This window comes from Balaenoptera acutorostrata, chromosome 13, assembly GCF_949987535.1.
Source record: "Balaenoptera acutorostrata chromosome 13, mBalAcu1.1, whole genome shotgun sequence".
NCBI classification, from domain to species: domain Eukaryota; kingdom Metazoa; phylum Chordata; class Mammalia; order Artiodactyla; family Balaenopteridae; genus Balaenoptera; species Balaenoptera acutorostrata.
Window position 1 is genome coordinate 54,335,781 of NC_080076.1, and position 18,377 is coordinate 54,354,157.

Below are 18,377 nucleotides of genomic sequence, written 5' to 3' on the forward strand. Positions count from 1 at the left end.
TTTTAAGCCTATCTAATGGTACTCCTACCATTAAAAATGGGAATCCACTAACACTCACTGAATAAAAACAGGAACTATTTATGAAGTGTACCATATATTTATGATTGTTAGAAAACTGCTACCGAAACACTTTTATGCAGGTTCCATCAACAATTTGTTTACATTTTTTAAAAAAACCTAAAAACTTAAAACTCAAATATATGTCAAAGGGAAATACATAAGGAAAGTTTAAAGATTTTGGAAAATACATATACACACTAGAAAACAACAATTAATTTCCAGATTTTTATTCTAAATTAGAAAATCTCAGTTGAACAAAGACCTTAACTTACAGGTTTTGTTGCTTTCTTCCAAATTTATCTTAAATATTCCAAAAAACCTCAAACATTGAGGTCATTATTCTGTCTTTGATACTGCCAACAAACGAGATGTTGAGGGACAACACAATAGCTCACTCCCAAAAGATTACCTAAAAAGATTTGTAAAGGGGCCTCAAATTAAATCTTAAACTGATCTTGGTTCTTTCTATCCTCTTGCACCCCTGTTTCCTCTCAACCTCCAAAACCTGCTCTTGCTCCACTCTTCCCTATCTTAGCTGATAAAACCACAGACTGTACAGTCAACAAAATCAGGATCTGTAGGTCATGCTCACCTACTTTCTTTCCCTGAATCCCTAGGTCAAACACCAAATTCTATGGCTATCTAATCTCTCTTGTCCAATTCTACAGCTAATTAATTCAGACCTTCCTTCATTCTCATTCACTTGACCTACTGCCATAGCTCACCCAGCATTCTTACCCAATCTATTCTTCACACAAAAAACAGAATTCTCTTTGTAAAACACAGAATTTATGTTTAAAACTCTTTAATGTAACTCCACTATATAAAGAACAAACCTCTTTTAAAGCCTACTTCTGTGGACCATTCCAGACTCATCTGCTGCCATATTCCCTCATATATAAAACTAACTTACCAACGTACTTCACCCCATATGTTCATGTGCTGCTCTCAGACTTCAATGCTCTTATTCATTACCTTGTTGGTTTGAAAATACACATTCTTTTAAAACTCAGCTCACGTAACTCCTCTCCTATGAAACTTGCCCTGACTCTCACAAAATTATTTTAACTCTTCTTCTGTCATCTCACTTATCACACTACAGAATAATAATCTGTTTCCAAGTCTGTCATTTTTATTTGACTGTGAGCTTCGTGGGGGCTACGACTGCGTCTTAGTCATCTTTATTCCCAAGACGTATCATAGTACCTACTACTAGTAAGAACCAAAATGGGCGTTGAATTGAATCCTTAATATGCCTTAATAACAATCACGCATTTTTTTTCTCATTTTTTTAATGATTTTTTTATTGTGGTAAAATACAAATAACATACCCGTGTCTCTGCATCTAAAATAAGTCTCCTACAGACTGCGCACAGTTAGAATATTTTTTTTAATCCATTCTGCCATCTCTGTCTTTTGGAGTTTAATCCATTTAAAGTAATTACTGAGAAGGAAAAACTTCCATCATTTTGCTATTTGTTTCCCATATGCCATACAGCCTTTTTCCCCCCTCATTTCCTACATTACTGTCTCTTTTGTATTTAGTTGATCTTTTGTAGTGAAATGTTTTAATTTCCTTCTCATCCTTTATGTTATAACTGTTTTCTTTGTGGTCACCACAGGGATTACATTTAACTTCCTAAAGTTATAACAATCTAATTTGAATTTATACCAGCTTAATTTCAACAACATACAAAAACTCTACTTGTTTACAGCTCCATCCCCACCCCTTTCAAGTTACTGATGTCACAAAATTACATCTTTGTACACTGTGTGCCCCAAAACATAAGCTAATAACTGTTTTTTAAAAATCTACCAGTCTCTTAAATTATGTAGAAAATAAGATGTGGAGTTACAAACTGTTGCTAAAATAATGCTTTCTTTTATAATTGCCCTTGTATTTGCCTTTACTGAGATTTTATTTCTTCATATGGCTTCGGGTTACTGTCTAATATCCTTTCATTTCAACCCGCAGGACTCCCTTTTGGGATTCGTACAAGGCAGGTCCAGTGGCAACAAACGCCCTCAGCTTTTGTCTGGGAATGTCTTAATTTCTCCCTCATTTCTGAAGTACAGTTTTGCTAGATATATGATTCTCGGTTGACAGGGTTTTTTTTGTTTTTTGTTTTTTCCTTTTTAGCACTTTGAAGATATCAGCCCACTATCTTCTGGCCTCCAAAGTTTTTGATGAGAAATCTGTTGAAAATCTTAAAAGGATCTCTTATAAGTGACAAGTTGCTTCTCTCTTGCTGCTTTCAAGATTCTCTCTTTGTCTTTTGAAAGTTTGATTATAATGTATCTCAATGTAGGGCGGAGTTCATCCTATTTGGAATTCATTCTGCTTTTTGGATGTTTATATCTTTCATCAAATCTGGGGAGTTTCTATTCAAATAACCTCTCTGCCCCTTTCTCTCTTTCTGCCTTCTCTTTCTAGGATTCTCACAATGTGTATGGTGGTCCACTTGATGATGCCCCACAGGCCCCTTAGGCTCTCTTCATTTTTCTTCAGTCTTTTTTCTTTCTGTTTCTCAGACTTGATAATTCCCATTGTCCTATCTTCCAGTTCACTGGTTCTTTCTTCTGCCTGGTTAAATCTCTCTTTGAATACCCCTATGAATTTTTCATTTAAGTTCTTGTACTTTGCAGCTTTGGAATTTTTTAGTTTCTTTTTAGGTTATCTATGTCTTCATTGATATTTCCATTTTGTTCACACATCATTTTCTTGACTTTCTACACATCTTCATTTAGTTCTTTGAGGATCTTTAAGACAACCGTTTTAGAGTCATTGTCTAGTAGATCGCCATCTGGTTTTTCTCAGATACATTTACTTGCTGGTTTATTTTTTTTCCTTTGAACGGGCCATGCTTTCCTATTTCGCTGTTTACCTTGTGATTTTTCTGTTGAAAACTGGACATTTGAATCTAATAATGCCATAAGTCTGGAAATCAGAGTCTTCTCCTTCTGCAGGGTTTGTTTTTGGTTTTGACTGTTTTAGCCTGTCTTCATGCTTACAGCCTGAAGTGTAAACTTAAGGTCTCCTTGGGTCTCTTCTGAGCCTGCACCTTTCCTCAGGTATGTGCAATGCCTTTCTAATTTCCCTCATATATGCAGTTGCTTTTGAATGCCATAGTCTTTAATGCCAGGTTCCCAAAAGGAGAAAAAGAGAAAAATAGGAGGGGAAGCAGAAAAGAGCACAGACCCTTAAATCCTCTGGAAGTAACTTCAGCCAATGAGGAAGGGCTTGCAACAATGGGAGGGTACAACAATGGCTACCCACCTCTGTGCCTGCACCTCCATTATGAGAAGCAGCAATCAAGGATTAGAACACCTTGCAAGCTGATCTAAGAACACATACCTGGGCTGCCTGTCACTGGGCTGGAGGGTGGAGTACGTGTAGTTCCTGCTGAGCTAAGAGCTGAAATTGACCAAAATTAACCACAATTAACCCCCAAGCCTTCCCTTGGAAGTCACAAGCCTTCAACAGAAGCCAGAGTTCTAAAATAGTTACATCAGAAAGATTCTGCCAGTGCAGTTGTTGTCTAGATGGGGAGATGGATTCCTAGTACCTCCTACTCCACCACCATCCCAGAATCCTCTTGGTAACCATCATGATTTTTTTTTTTTTTGGCTGCATTGCGTCTTTGTTGCTGCACGTGGGCTTTCTCTAGTTGCAGTGAGCGGGGGTTACTCTTCATTGCAGCGCGTGGGCTTCTCATTGCTGTGGCTTCTCTTGTTGCGGAGCACAGGCTCTAGGCGCACAGGCTTCAGTAGTTGTGGCTCGCAGGGTCTAGAGCACAGGCTGAGTAGTTGTGGCACACGAGCTTAGTTGCTCTGCGGCATGTAGGATCTTCCCAGACAAGGGCTTGAACCCATGTCCCCTGCATTGGCAGGCAGATTCTTAATCACTGCACCACCAGGGAAGTCCCCATGATTTCTGCCATCAATGAAATTAAATACTTCCTGAACTCACTGATATTTTCAGTAAATTAGGTGAACTATTATATTATTAGGTCAATATTTTATTATTCTCAAATATAATATTGTACTTCATCTTATTTTCCTTAAAACTTGTTCAGTTAATCAAGATGCTGGTATTGTGATCATATTAAAACCTTTAGATTGTCTGGAAATGGTGTATTCTGGTTTGTTCATTCATTCATTTATTCATTCCTTCAATGAGTATTTACTAGGTGCCTACTATGAGCTCAGTACTGTTTTGGACACTGGAGAACAACAATGGGCAAGATAAAGTTCACCCTCATGGAGTTTACATTCTAGTGGGGGAGACAGAATATTATAAATGAAATAAGTAAATAAAATGTAAATGTTAGGTAGTAGAAAGTGCCAAGGAGAAAAAACAGCAGGGAAAAAAGATTAGATAAGACAGCCAAGGGATGTCCCCTTCCAGGGAAGGTTTGAGTAAATACCTGAAAGAAGTGAGAGAGAAGGCCATGAAGATATCTGGGAGAAGAGAAGTGTGAGGAGACCAGCACAGTGGCAGCAGGAAAGATGAAAACTGTTTAAATTCTGGATATAGTTTAAAGAGCCAACAGGATTTAGTGATAGACCAAATGAGGAATATGGGGGAAAAAAAGAGGAATCAACAAATGACGATTCTTAAGACCCAACCTGCACAACTAAATTTACTGATAAGGGAGAACTATAAAACTATGATATGTCCCCTTTTAAAACCTGACCTTTTTTATTTGGGCAATCTTAGACTGCAGTCTGCCTTCCTGTAAAAGACACCTTAACGACTGTTTTCTGGGTCTTATAAATCAAATTTTTCTCTTGACATCCCATGTTTTTAATAGTGCCAGTATTTCAGGGCGGGCATGTAGGGAGGTGAGAAAGCCTCTAGTCACAACCTGAATTAACATGGATCCCCAGGAACCACGTATACCAATTCCTAGAGCCATTCTGGGTGTTATTATTCTGAGTTCTGACTTGTTTTTAAGAAAAGATTTTCCTTAAACTGACCAGTCTTAAAGTCCACTTGCCCGTTCCTTTTCAGATTACAGTTAAATAAAATGTTTATACAGTTTTGTTTTCATTAACTAGATAAGCAAAATCAGACAGAATTAGCATCTGGGGTTTTTTTTTGAGAAACTGTGCTAACTCCCACTAGTTGGAAAGAAATCTTTAATAAGAACAGTCAGGGACTTCCCTGGTGGCACAGTGGTTAAGAATCCACGTGCCAATGCAGGGGACATGGGTTCGAGCCCTGGTCCGGGAAGATCCCACATGCTGCGGAGCAACTAAGCCCATGCGCCACAACTACTGAGCCTGCGCCCTAGAGCCCGCGAGCCACAACTCCTGAAGCCCGTGTGCCTAGAGCCTGTGCTCTGCAACAAGAGAAGCCATCGCAATGAGAAGCCCGCACACTGCAACGAAGAGTAGCTCCCGCTTGCTGCAACTAGAGAAAGCCCGCGTGCAGCAACCAAGACCCAACGCAGCCAAAAATAAAACAAACAAATTAATTAATTAAAAAAAAAAGAACAGTCAAACACAGGTAATAATGACACTTTAAATTCCCATTGTGTTCTACATTATAAATGGTATCTTAATTATTTCCCTTACTCTATTCCCCAACTCTTTCAGTTATTTTCATAGATGAGGAAACTGAAGCTTATACCAATTAAACTTTTTGCCCAATATCATTTTAGACAGCAACAATACCATTAAAACTTGGGTTTTCTGACAATGTCGAGTACTGTTCCCTACTATTAATATTCTCCATTAAGAGAGTTTCATCATTAACCTTAAATAGTGAAACCACCTAAAGTTTACTGATATCTTCAGTATATATTTATACTGTATTTGAAAAACTTACTGTAAAGAACACACTTTTTAAAACTGGGCTTCCTTTCCATTAAAATAAATCCTCCACACCTTTACCTATTATTATATTCATCAGTAGGGGAAAAAAAAAAAAACAACTGAGTCCCTGGAGGATCAAACATTAGCTCACCCATATCAACATACCTAAGATCTCACAGTCCTCGGTGACTTTAACTACACATTAAGAAGGAAACAGAATGTAATCCTACTGTACTCAGTAGGTCATACATGGAGACAACCAACTTTCCAAAATAGCTCTCTGAGTTTTCCCTAAGAAAAAGAAATAGGGAAAAAATGTAACCTTATCACATATTTGAAAGGTATAATATATAGCAAATAATTTAGTTTAATAACAGCTTAAATCAACTAAAACCTGTAATAGTCATCTACATTAGGGGCCAGCAAACTTTTCTGTGAAGGGCCAGAAAGTAAATATTTTAGGTTTTACAGGTTATATGATCTCTTGTCACAACTACACAACTACTCAATTCTGCAGCTGTAGCACAAAAGCAGCCATACACAATAAAATTAATTAATGGGTGTGTTGTGTTCCAATAATACTTAAAAATACAAATGAAGGGCTGGACTTGGCCTGCGGGCTATAGTTTGCAACCTGTAATCTATACTATCTTGAGCTCACTTCCTGATGGAGATGAAAAAAATTAATACAGATACAGAATGAGATAACTAGACAACAAAATATATTATTCTCTTTATTCTTCAGCTAACCTCAAAACTTTTAATGAAATTAGATTTTTAAAAAATCATTGTTAAATTATCATGTCTACATGTGTTAAAGGTACAATAAAGTTTTTAGAAAAGAGTACTTATCTTCTAGGATACATACTAAAATATTTACAGATTAAATAATATGATATCTGGATCTGCTTCAAACTAAGTCAGTGGAGGAAATGGGAGGCAAGAGGGTACAGATAAGACAAAATTGACCAGGAAAAATAAATGAAGTAGAGTAACGGGTACACAGGATTCATTATACTATTCTATTTCTATACATGTTTAAAATTTCCAATAATAAAAAAATTAATAGCAACCAATCAACTTACAAACAAGCTAGTGCATGATGAATCACAATTTTAAGTGCATTCGTAAAATTAACTATTTTCTCCAACTTTTAAACCAGGATTTCCCAACCTCAGCATTACTGACATTTTGGACCAGATAACTCTTTGTTGTGAGAGCTGTCCTGTACACTGCAGGATATTTAGTAGCATCCTTAGTTTCTACCCAGTAGATGCCAGTAATACTCCCCAGCAACCAGTTGTGACAATCAAAAATGTCTCCAGGGGCTTCCCTGGTGGCGCAGTGGCTGAGAGTCTGCCTGCCAATGCAGGGGACACGGGTTCGAGCCCTGGTCTGGGAAGATCCCACATGCCACGGAGCAACTGGGCCCGTGAGCCACAACTACTGAGCCTGCGCGTCTGGAGCCTGTGCCCCGCAATGGGAGGGGCCGCGATAGTGAAAGGCCCGCGCACCGCGATGAAGAGCAGCCCCCGCACCGCGATGAAGAGTGGCCCCCACTTGCCGCAACTAGAGAAAGCCCTCACACGAAAACTAAGAGACCCAACACAGTCATAAATAAATAAATAAAATAAATAAATAAAGTATTAAAAACTATTACATCAGGGTTCAATTTAAAAAAAAAAAAAAAATGTCTCCACAAAATGTCCCCCGTGGGACAAAAATGCACCCCAGTTAAGAATCACTGTTTTAAACAAACTATATTGCTGTTTATGACAGACAATGTTAATTCTTACATTCTAGAAAAATGAAACTTTGATAAATTTTTGTTTTACTCTTAGGTAATGAATTATATTTATATTTCAATCCAATTTTTAAATGTAATTTTTCCTCTACCAATTGGGACACTGTGTTATTAATTTAACCTGATGTGTAAATATTCCTTTTTCACACTATTGCTACAAATTACATCTGCCTACAATGGTTTTTAAAACAGAAAATGCACAGAATGGAAATCCAAAGGAGGAGGTATGGCAGAAGTCCACCTGTACCTTACAGCTTTATTAAGAGATGTGGTTTCCAAAGTGAAAGATAAATTATTGACAAACACCTAGCCTACTGAGCTTCACTCCAACTCCAAGCTTATGTGTACAGTAATAACTAACAATTTGCTTTGTATTTGAGTTCATTTAAGGAAAAAAAAAAAAAACCTACTCTTGAGAAATAGTGCTAACTTTGTTCCCCACCCCACAGCTGCATCCCTATTCTACACAACGTCTCATATAGTTTACAAACGTATAATATACTGATTTAAAATTCAAGCTCTAGGCAAAAGAAAAATTCCAACATCAAAGATGACTTATTTATACCTACAAAACCAATGGCTCTTTAGTAGCTGTCCAACAACTCAAGATACATACAACTGGGGGAAAAAAGCAAAAATAATGTAAGACTTCTCTTTTCAAATATATGTCATTAAAATTTTATAATTAGTAAAAAACAGGCTGGTCAACAAATTTAGCCCTCAGAAATTCAAATCCATATTAAATAGCTTCCTCAGATGAGAGTGTCATTTGGACAAAATTGCAACCTTTTGCCTAGTTTAACTTTGACAGAATTTGGCTTATTCCTAAATAATCTTGTATTAGGCTAAAACAAATGTAATTCTAATATACTCTTTAAGTCATGAGGTTATAGTTAACTACAACAAAGGGAGCCATCCCTCATACCAGCCATACAATGAAATTCCAATGATAGTAAAAATCATTTATTTCTCCTTTAATTAGAATATACTCTAGGGCTTCCCTGGTGGCGCAGTGGTTGAGAGTCTGCCTGCCAATGCAGGGGACACGGGTTCGGGCCCTGATCTGGGAAGATTCCACATGCCGCGGAGCGACTGGGCCCGTGAGCCACAACTGCTGAGCCTGCACGTCTGGAACCTGTGCTCCACAACAAGAGAGGCCACGATAGTGAGAGGCTCGCGCACTGCGATGAAGAGTGGCCCCCACTTGCCGCAACTAGAGAAAGCCCTTGCACAGAAACGAAGACCCAACACAGCCATACATACATAAATAAATAAATAAATAAGTAAATAAGTAAATAAATAAGTAAATAAATAAGTGAATAAATAAATAAGGATATACTCTAAATTAAGCACATATACACACATAGAGCGATAAACATGCATTGTAAAAATCTTCAAAAACCCATATAAAGATCAGGAAGCAAAAAGACTAAACAAATTCTAGTTTACTTTTTCCCTCAGGAGATAAACAACAACAACAACAAAAGGCCTCTGAGTGTCACATATCAGGAAAAATCTTGCTGCACATGATTTATATTCCTCTTCCCTCTATTTCCCCAGCATGACTCATGGGTAAATCCAGCTGGGCTCCCAACAACATGGTGGTCCTACCATAGCAAAGGGAAACTCAACTATCTTCACTTAGGGTTATGCCTAGAATATTGAGTGATCACAGAAAAACACGAAATGCTTCGAGCTGTCTTTTGTCAAATTTTTCTTCTCAATCAGAAGAGTCTTAGGTTAATATTAAATTTCAAAATGAAAAAAATCCATCTCATGATAAGAAGTACCATTTCTAGGACATTAATTTTTACTTAAAATATTCTTTAAGCTTAGTTTTAATTACCTCTGCTTCTACATCCACATTTTGCTTCAAAAGTAACTTCAAAATGTCAACATGTCCATTCTGACTAGCAGCTTGCATGGCTGTGTGACCAGCACACTGTCCATTCACCTAAATAAAAAAAGAAAGGATGAAGGAATGTCACAAATCAGAAAGAGCCAATATATACATACAGTGTAGGTTTAAAGCCAGCAAATTATATGATTCTATGAAAACAATTTAGGTTGGTGTTCTATATATCCTAGCATAGATCACCAGAAACTGGTTTCTCTAATTTAGGGAGGGATACATGAAATTTCCATTGTTCAAAGAGTTATGAAAGAACTTTTAGGCAGTCTGCAAAGGTGAAAATAGAAAAGAAGGAGGGGAAGAAGGGACGAAGGGAAGTAAGTTACCTTCGTTTTGTATGTATATGTCTACTTGAATTATTAAATCTCAGAGTCTGTTTCAATGAAGAAAAAGCAATGAGGTGAATGGAAAAACCTTTAGAAAAGATACGTCTCCTACAGTATAAAGAAATTCAATTCAGCCAATATAACCAAATGCTAATGGTAAGCAAACTACCATGAAGCATACATAAATGAGTTACCAGGGTAGCTATACACAACTGTTCCAATATAAAGCAGTAATTTTCAACCAACCTTTTCTTCACTTCAGATGTAAATGCATTACTTATTCATGGATACACCCAAGTCTAAGTGTAATTCCTTAATCCCACTACATTCACTCCCATCCATAAAACCTTTTATAAAAAATGGCTAAGGACACCAATTACTAATATAAGAAAAGGAGGATATCATTACAGATCCCATGGACATTAAAAGGATAATATGGAATATTCTGGAAACTCTATGCCCACAAATTTGATAGGCTAGATGAAATGGACCAATTTCTTGAAAGACACAATCTGCCAAAACTCACACAAGACGAAACAGACCATGTGAAAGGCCTGTGTCCAATAAAGAAACTGAATCAATAATTAATTAACTTCGAAAACCAAAAGCACCAGGCCCATATGGGTTTACCAGTGAATTCTACCAAACATTTAAGGAAGAATTACACCAATTCTCTACAATCTCTTTCAGAGGATAGAAGCTGAAGGAAAACTTCCTAACTCATTCTATGAGGGCAGATTACCCTAATACCAAAACCAGACAAAGACACTACAAGAAAGGAAAACTACAGACCAATATCTCTCATGAACACAGATGCAAAAATCCTCAACAAAATGTTAGCAAATCAAATCCCAAAAAGTACATAAAGAATTATACACCACAACCAAGTAGAATTTATCCCAGGTATGGAAGGCTGGTTCAACATTCAAAACTCAATTAACGTAATCCATCACATGAACAGAATTAAAAAGAAAAATCACATGACCGTATCAATAGATGCAGAAAAAGCATGTGACAAAATCCAACACCCATCATAAAAACTCTCAGTAAACAAGGAATAAAGGGGAACTTTCTCAATTTGAAAAAGACTAGGTACAAAAAAATTACAGCTAGCATCATATTTAATGGTGAGAAACTCCAAACTTTCCTATTAAAATTGGGTACAAGGCAAGCAGGTCCACTCCCACCACTCCTTTTCAACATCATACTAGAAATCCTTGCTAATACAGTAAGGCAAGAAAAGAAAATAAAAGGTATACAGATTGAGAAGGAAGACAGGAAACTGTCCTTGTTTGCAGATGATCATCTATGTAGAAAATCTGAAAGAAGAGACCAAAAAATTCCTGGAACTAATAAGCAATTATAGCTAGGTTGGAGGATACAAGGTTAATACACAAGTGTCAATTGCATTCCTATACTAACAAACAAGTAGAATATGAAACTGAAAACATAATATCACGGCACAGCAAAGGAAATCATCAACAAAATGAAAAGGCAACCTACTGAAGAGGAGAAACTATGTGCAAATCATATATCTGATAAGGAGTTAATATCCAAAATACATAAAGAACCCATACAACTCAAAAGCAAGAAAAACAATTTGATTAAAGAATGAGCAGAGGATCTGAATGGACATTTTTCCAATGAAAACATACAGATGGCCAACAGGTACATAGAAAGATGCTCAATATTACTAATAATCAAGGAAATGTATACAAAAAACCACAATACCATCACATTACCATTACACCCCCCAAAATCAAACACTGAGGTATAAATCTAACAAAATACGTGTAAGATCTACATGAGGAGAACTACAAAACTCTGATGAATGAAATCAAGGAACTAAATAAATGGAGTATACTCCATGTTCATGGATAGAAACACTAACAGTTCTTCCCAACTTGATCCATAAATTCAATGCAATCCCTATCAAAATCCCAGCAAGTTATTTTATGGATACTGACAAACTGATTCTAAAGTTTATATTGAAAGGCAAAAGACCCAGAATAGCCAACTTAATACTGAAGAAGAACAAATCTGGATGACTGACACTACCTGACTCCAAGATTTACTACAAAGCTACAGTAATCAAAACAGTGTGGTACTGGCCAAAGAACAGACAAACGGAACAAAGGAAAAGAACAGAAAGGCCAGAAATGGCCTCTCATAAATACAGTCAAATGATTTTTAACAAAGAAGCAAAGGCAATACAATGGAGCAAAGATAATCTTTTTAACAAATGCTGCTGGAACCACATGCAAAAAATGAATCTAGACACAGACTTTACACCTTTCACAAAAATTAACTTAAAATGGATCACAGATCTAAATGTAAAACACAAAACTATAAAACTTCTAAAAGATAACATAGGAGAAACCCTAGATGACCTTGGGTATGGTGATGACTTTTTTTTTAAGATACAACACCAAAGACATGATCTATGAAAGAAATAGTTGATAAGCTGAACTTCACTAAAATTAAGATTTTCTGCTCTGCAAAACAAAATATCAAGGTAATGAGAAGACAAGCCACGGACTGGGAAAAAATATTTGCAAAAGACGTATCTAATAAAGTACTGTTATCCAAAATATACAAAGAACTCTTAAAACTCAACATTAAGAAAACAGCCCAATTAAAAAATGGGCCTAAAAAAAAAAAAAAAAAAAAAAAAAAAAAGGGCCAAAGACCTGAACAAACACCTCACCAAAGAAGACATACAAATGGCAAATAAGCATATGAAAAGATGCTCCACAATATATATCATCAGGGAAACACATTCTTACTATATGATCCAGCAATCACATTCCTTAGTACTAATCTAAAGAAAGCTGAAAACTTACGTCCACACAAAAACCTGCATACAGACATTTATAGCAGCTTTATTCATAACTGACAAAACTTGGAAGCAACCAGTATGTCCTATAGTAGGTGAATGGATAAACCCTGATGCAACCAGACAATGGAATATTAATCAGCACTAAAAAGAAAGAAGCTATCAAGACACGGAAAGACATGGAAGAAACTTAAATGCCTATTACTAAGTGAAAGAAGCCAAACTGAGAAGGTTACATACTGTATGATTCCAACTATATGACATTCTGGAAAAGGCAAAACTATGAATACAATAAAAAGATCAGTGGTTGCCAGAGGTGGGGTGGGGAAAAGAGGTGAATAGGCAGACCACAGAAGACTTTCAGGGCAGTAAAAATACTCTGTATGATATTATAATGATGGATACATATCATTATACCTTAGTACAAACCCACAGAAGGTACGACACCAAGAGTGAACTCTAAGGTAAACTATAGACTTTGGGTGATTGTATCAATATAGGTCATCCTCAGTAAAATAATGTACCATTCTAGCAAGTGATGTTGATAATGGGGGAGGCTATGCATTTGGATGGACTGGGAATACATGGGAAATCTCTGTACCTCTCGCAATTTTAGTTTGTAAGACTGCTCTAAAAATAAAATCTGAAATAAAAAATGATCAAAAATTCCCAAATATGAAAGACATGATTTCCAGAATAAAAAGATCAAGCATTAAAAGTAATGGATGAAAACGGATCCACATCACGGCACAACACTGTACAAGTTCAGACTCTGGTGACAAAAAGAGATGTTCATGCTTGAAAGAAAAAATGAAAAAACAGCTCACATGCAGTATCAATCAGGAATCAAAATGGCTTAATAAGTCTTCTCAACAGCAATTCTGAATGCTGGAAGAAAATGGGATTATTCTGAAGGAAAATAATACCTAACCTTGAATTCTATTCCCATCTAAAACCTAATAGTAAGGTTAAAAAATATATACATTGAAGGTCTATTTCCCATGCACTCTTTTTCTGAAGAAGCTACTAAAAGCTATACTTCACAGAAGAGGGAATAAACTTTGAAACAGAAGGACAGAGGATACAGAAAACAAAAAATCCAACACAGGAGAGAGGGGAAGGGCACCTCCAGGATGATGGGTGAGATACATTCCAAATGGGCATCAGGCATAGAGAGCAACCTGGCCAGATGGAACAGATCAGAAGGCACTGAGAGAAATCTCTCTCAGAAGATGAAATGAATACATACCTGATGTGCCTGAATTTCTTGACAGATTACACAATTAGAGAGAATTTTGGAGAAGAATTAATTATAACAATATAGATTACTAATAAGTGAAAAAATTTTTAGATTATCTCTTGGGATTAAGAGAGACTGGGAAAAACTACAAGTGAACTCTTTGGAACGAACGAAATGTTCTACATCTTAATAAGGCTGTGGATTATGTGGGTATATGCATTTGTCAAAACTGATCCATGTATTTCACTGTATGTAAAATACACCTCAGTTTTTTTTTAAAGAACAATTATGAACACCAAGGAAAACAAAAAGTTGTGTAAGAAAACACAATCTAGTATCCTCCACAGCTTAGATGTGAATGTCATTTGAATAATAACATGCACAATTAATTTTAATCTTAACAAAATTACAATACGATAATACCACATTAAGAACCTGGAAGAGGTGTGTATGTGTGTAGTGGGGATGGGCTGGAGGTGGCAAAAGAAAGCTGAATCCTCACCTTCACAGAGAAGTATCAAAAGATAACTCCTAAAACATAAAAATCAAGAAATAACAATAGAAATACGTTATTGAAAGATGTGGAAGTATATGAAGAAAGTCAGCTGAAAGAGGTGAAAATAGTTGCCTCTGAAGAAAAGCAAACTAAGATTGAGAAAGAGATGCTGTTTTTCATAACAAACCTTGTAGAACTGTTTTTCCCTTGAAATTTTTAGAATGTATGACATTCTAAAAAACAACTAAAATAAATCAGTAATTAAATAAAGGAAAAAATTAAGTACAATAGCATGTAAATCTGCTTGACTGAATATAAAAGAAGTCTGACTCTACTTTCCAAACACAAAAAACTTTAATATCTGAAACAAATTATTTGTGACATAGCTCATAACCAATCAAGGAACCACTGTCATGCTGCTGCAACTGATCTCTAATAAACCTAAAATGCCACATGAGATCATAGAAGTAAGATGTTTACACCTTATAATTACAGATCTGATCTTTGTCAAACTATCTAGCATACTTGCACACAAAAATGTGGCAACAAAAGTCCTCACTACACAGTGACAATGATCCAAATTGACACTCAACCTACAGTCTCTTGGCTGGTACTGACCTCATACTGGTGCCACAACAGTAGCAATGACAAAGCCAATGGATGACTAAGCGAGAACCAAAATTTAAATTTTGAACCCGTTTAAAATATGGCTTTTGTAAATGGTAAAATTACAACATAAACTATGAAGATTCACAAAATGCATGACCCCTAATTCACCTGCATTATAAACTATGAAACAGTCAATTTTCATAAGGAGGGGAGGGAAAAAGTTTAGATTAAATGTTTTGAAAAGAGAGATGGAAAATTGCTTATAAAATTTACTAAAATATATTTTTTAAACATAATAAGATAACATTTTTTTTTAAGATAACATTTATATGAGAAAATTTCACTGAATTTCCCGAAAGGACACTACTACTTAAAAACCTAAAAGTAAATTTTGTCAATCATAAAATTTAAAAAGTCAGTATTAAGAAAATGTCAATATCTTTTAGAAATGCACAATGAAGAAGTGATGCCCAGTGTGTTCTTTAAAATACCTTAGAAAAACAAGCAAGAAGGAATAGATGAAGCACATGTGGCAAAATATTAATAACTGTTGAAGTATAAGGTTCATTATAACTATTCCATTCTTGTGTATGCTTCAAAATAATTTTTAAAATGCTCACATCCACATCTGGTCTTTTTAGCAAATCTTCCACTTTAGCAACATCTCCATTGGCAGCAGCCTTAACTAATTCTTCATTGAGGTCACCAGATTCTTGGGTTTCAAATAATTTCTTCAAGAGTTGGGAGAGTCTTTCTGTAAAGCACCAAATAAAGCTGCTAATATAGGAGGATCTCAAACCTTAACTACTAACAGACAAGCATTACCCATATGCCTACAATACATACTTTTCCTTTCTTATTATTTCTATCATTAATATTATTTTCGTACTATGCTACAGATATTACCCATGCATGTTATAATTACTACCATATAAAGCTGCATTAAATTCAAGCCCCCAGTTATTCCCAGTTTACTCCAATTCATGTATTTCAAGTTAACATTTCAGAAAAAGAAGAGAGTTACATACAAACTATAATTCAAGATTTAGGAGTCATACCAAAGATATTATAAATGAACACACTACAATGGGAGTATCATAATGATACAAATTGTCTTTCAGGTCTTACGTATATCATATGGACACTCAGAGCTCAATGTTACAGATCTTAGACTAGATCAACAGATCAATGGTTATCATTCAAAAGCAATATAATCTCTATAATGTCCAGGGAAATATTTTAGGAACAAACCAATTTTCAGTTAAAAATGGATCTCTAAGGGTTAATAACATACTTCAAAGGTGCCAACTGATTGGTTTTGACTAAAACAAGAAAGAACCAGAGATATGTTTACATAAACCCTTTAAATATGATTTTTTTCCTAAATAGCATTTATCAGTAGCAAATCTACCCAGTTCTACTCCTTAACTCTTGGATCTACTTACTGGAAAGGAAAGAAGTCACAAAGTGGGGCAGAGGCCCAACACCCAGTCCACATTACTTGAGAGAAGGATATTAACCATCCTTCACTTTCAATTTGTTGTTTTTTTTTTTGTTTTTTTTTTTTAAAGCAACAATGATTGCAATTACCAAACATGAAACACACTCATACTATGTCATAATATTGACATTCAGTCCAGTAATCCTCCACTGTAACAGCTCCTTTACTTTGCAGTGAAAATTGATTTGTATATTCTTTGCCTCTGAGTCCTTGTGGGATTTTTTTTTTTTTAATTCAGACAGAAAGTCACAAAAATTATACTCATCCTCATCAGTTCACTCAGTCCCATGTAATTAATTTTTTTTTTTCATCTTGATCTTTTGTTAGCACTTTTATGAGTTCATCAGTTTTTCATTAGAGTTCTGAAAATGCTTATTCATTCAGTTCAGCAGTACAGTCAGTTACCAGAAACCTGTACTTGTCAGAGTCTTTTCCATGAATTTCTTGAAGATGAAACCCTTTTATAGGAACATACTTGCAAAATCATCAGAGTACACCCAGAACTGTCTGTAAATGACAGAAGACTTAAAAATGACCATGGTTAAAGATTTGATGAAAGTTCATAATAATGCAGTTGACAAGAAAATTAGTTATTTCTGAGATATACATTTTAAAGTAATAACTAGGATTATTACTTATAACCTTATACCAGAACATATAAGATTTTTAGAAGTTTCCTGTAATGTCTGAAACATTTATATTAACATATTTCCATACATATTTCCATACAAATACAAATATAAGATTTTTAGAAATTTCATGTAATGTCTGAAACATTTATATTAACATATTTCCATACATATTTCCATACAAATACAAATATAACATTTTTAGAAATTTCATGTAATGTCTGAAACATTTATATTAACATATTTCCATACAAATAACCCAATGAAAGTTTAGTATTAGTTGTTTTGTTTGTTTTTTTATACTGCAGGTTCTTATTAGGCATCAGTTTTATACACATCAGTGTATACATGTCAATCCCAATCGCCCAATTCAGCACACCACCATCCCCACCTCACCGCAGTTTTCCCCCCTTGGTGTCCGTATGTCCATTCTCTACATCTGTGTCTCAACTTCTGCCCTGCAAACTGGCTCATCTGTACCATTTTTCTAGGTTCCACATACATGCATTAATATACGATATTTGTTTTTCTCTTTCTGACTTACTTCACTCTGTATGACAGTCTCTAGATCCATCCACGTCTCAACAAATGACTCAATTTCGTTCCTTTTTATGGCTGAGTAATATTCCATTGTATGTATGTACCACAACTTCTTTATCCATTCGTCTGTTGATGGGCATTTAGGTTGCTTCCATGACCTGGCTATTGTAAATAGTGCTGCAATGAACATTCGGGTGCATGTGTCCTTTTCAATTACGGTTTTCTCTGGGTATATGCCCAGTAGTGGGATTGCTGGGTCATATGGTAATTCTATTTTTAGTTTTTTAAGGAACCTCCATATTGTTCTCCATAGTGGCTGTATCAATTTACATTCCCACCAACAGTGCAAGAGGGTTCCCTTTTCTCCACACCCTCTCCAGCATTTGTTGTTTGTAGATTTTCTGATGATGCCCATTCTAACAGGAGTGAGGTGATACCTCATTGTAGTTTTGATTTGCATTTCTCTAATAATTAGTGATGTTGAGCATCTTTTCATGTGCTTCGTGGCTGTCTGTATGTCTTCTTTGGAGAAATGTCTATTTAGGTCTTCTGCCCATTTTTGGATTGGGGTGTTTGTTTCTTTGATATTGAGCTGAATGAGCTG

At 35.6% G+C, this 18,377-nt stretch overlaps 1 protein-coding gene and 1 long non-coding RNA gene across 4 annotated transcripts in view; one reads left to right on the plus strand and one right to left on the minus strand.

The window, feature by feature from the left end:
• The window catches only part of MIB1 (MIB E3 ubiquitin protein ligase 1), a 125,958-nt gene that overhangs the window by 58,697 nt on the left and 48,884 nt on the right, over positions 1-18,377 (minus strand). Inside the window, exons 9-10 of the mRNA XM_057525992.1 lie at positions 15,724-15,857; positions 9,531-9,638 (exon numbers count right to left, since the gene is read on the minus strand). Of these exons, the coding sequence (XP_057381975.1) occupies positions 9,531-9,638; positions 15,724-15,857 (242 nt within the window). The remainder of the gene's footprint in view (positions 1-9,530; positions 9,639-15,723; positions 15,858-18,377) is intronic.
• Positions 1-18,377, plus strand: part of LOC103009319 (uncharacterized) — a 48,768-nt gene that overhangs the window by 13,845 nt on the left and 16,546 nt on the right. For 2 of the 3 annotated variants that reach the window (XR_003622002.2, XR_009004971.1), the window contains exon 5: positions 8,667-8,942. The exons of the other annotated variant lie outside the window; for it this stretch is intronic. This is a non-coding gene — a long non-coding RNA (uncharacterized LOC103009319). Of the gene's footprint in view, positions 1-8,666; positions 8,943-18,377 lie in introns of those variants that run through there. 3 annotated transcript variants of the gene reach the window in all.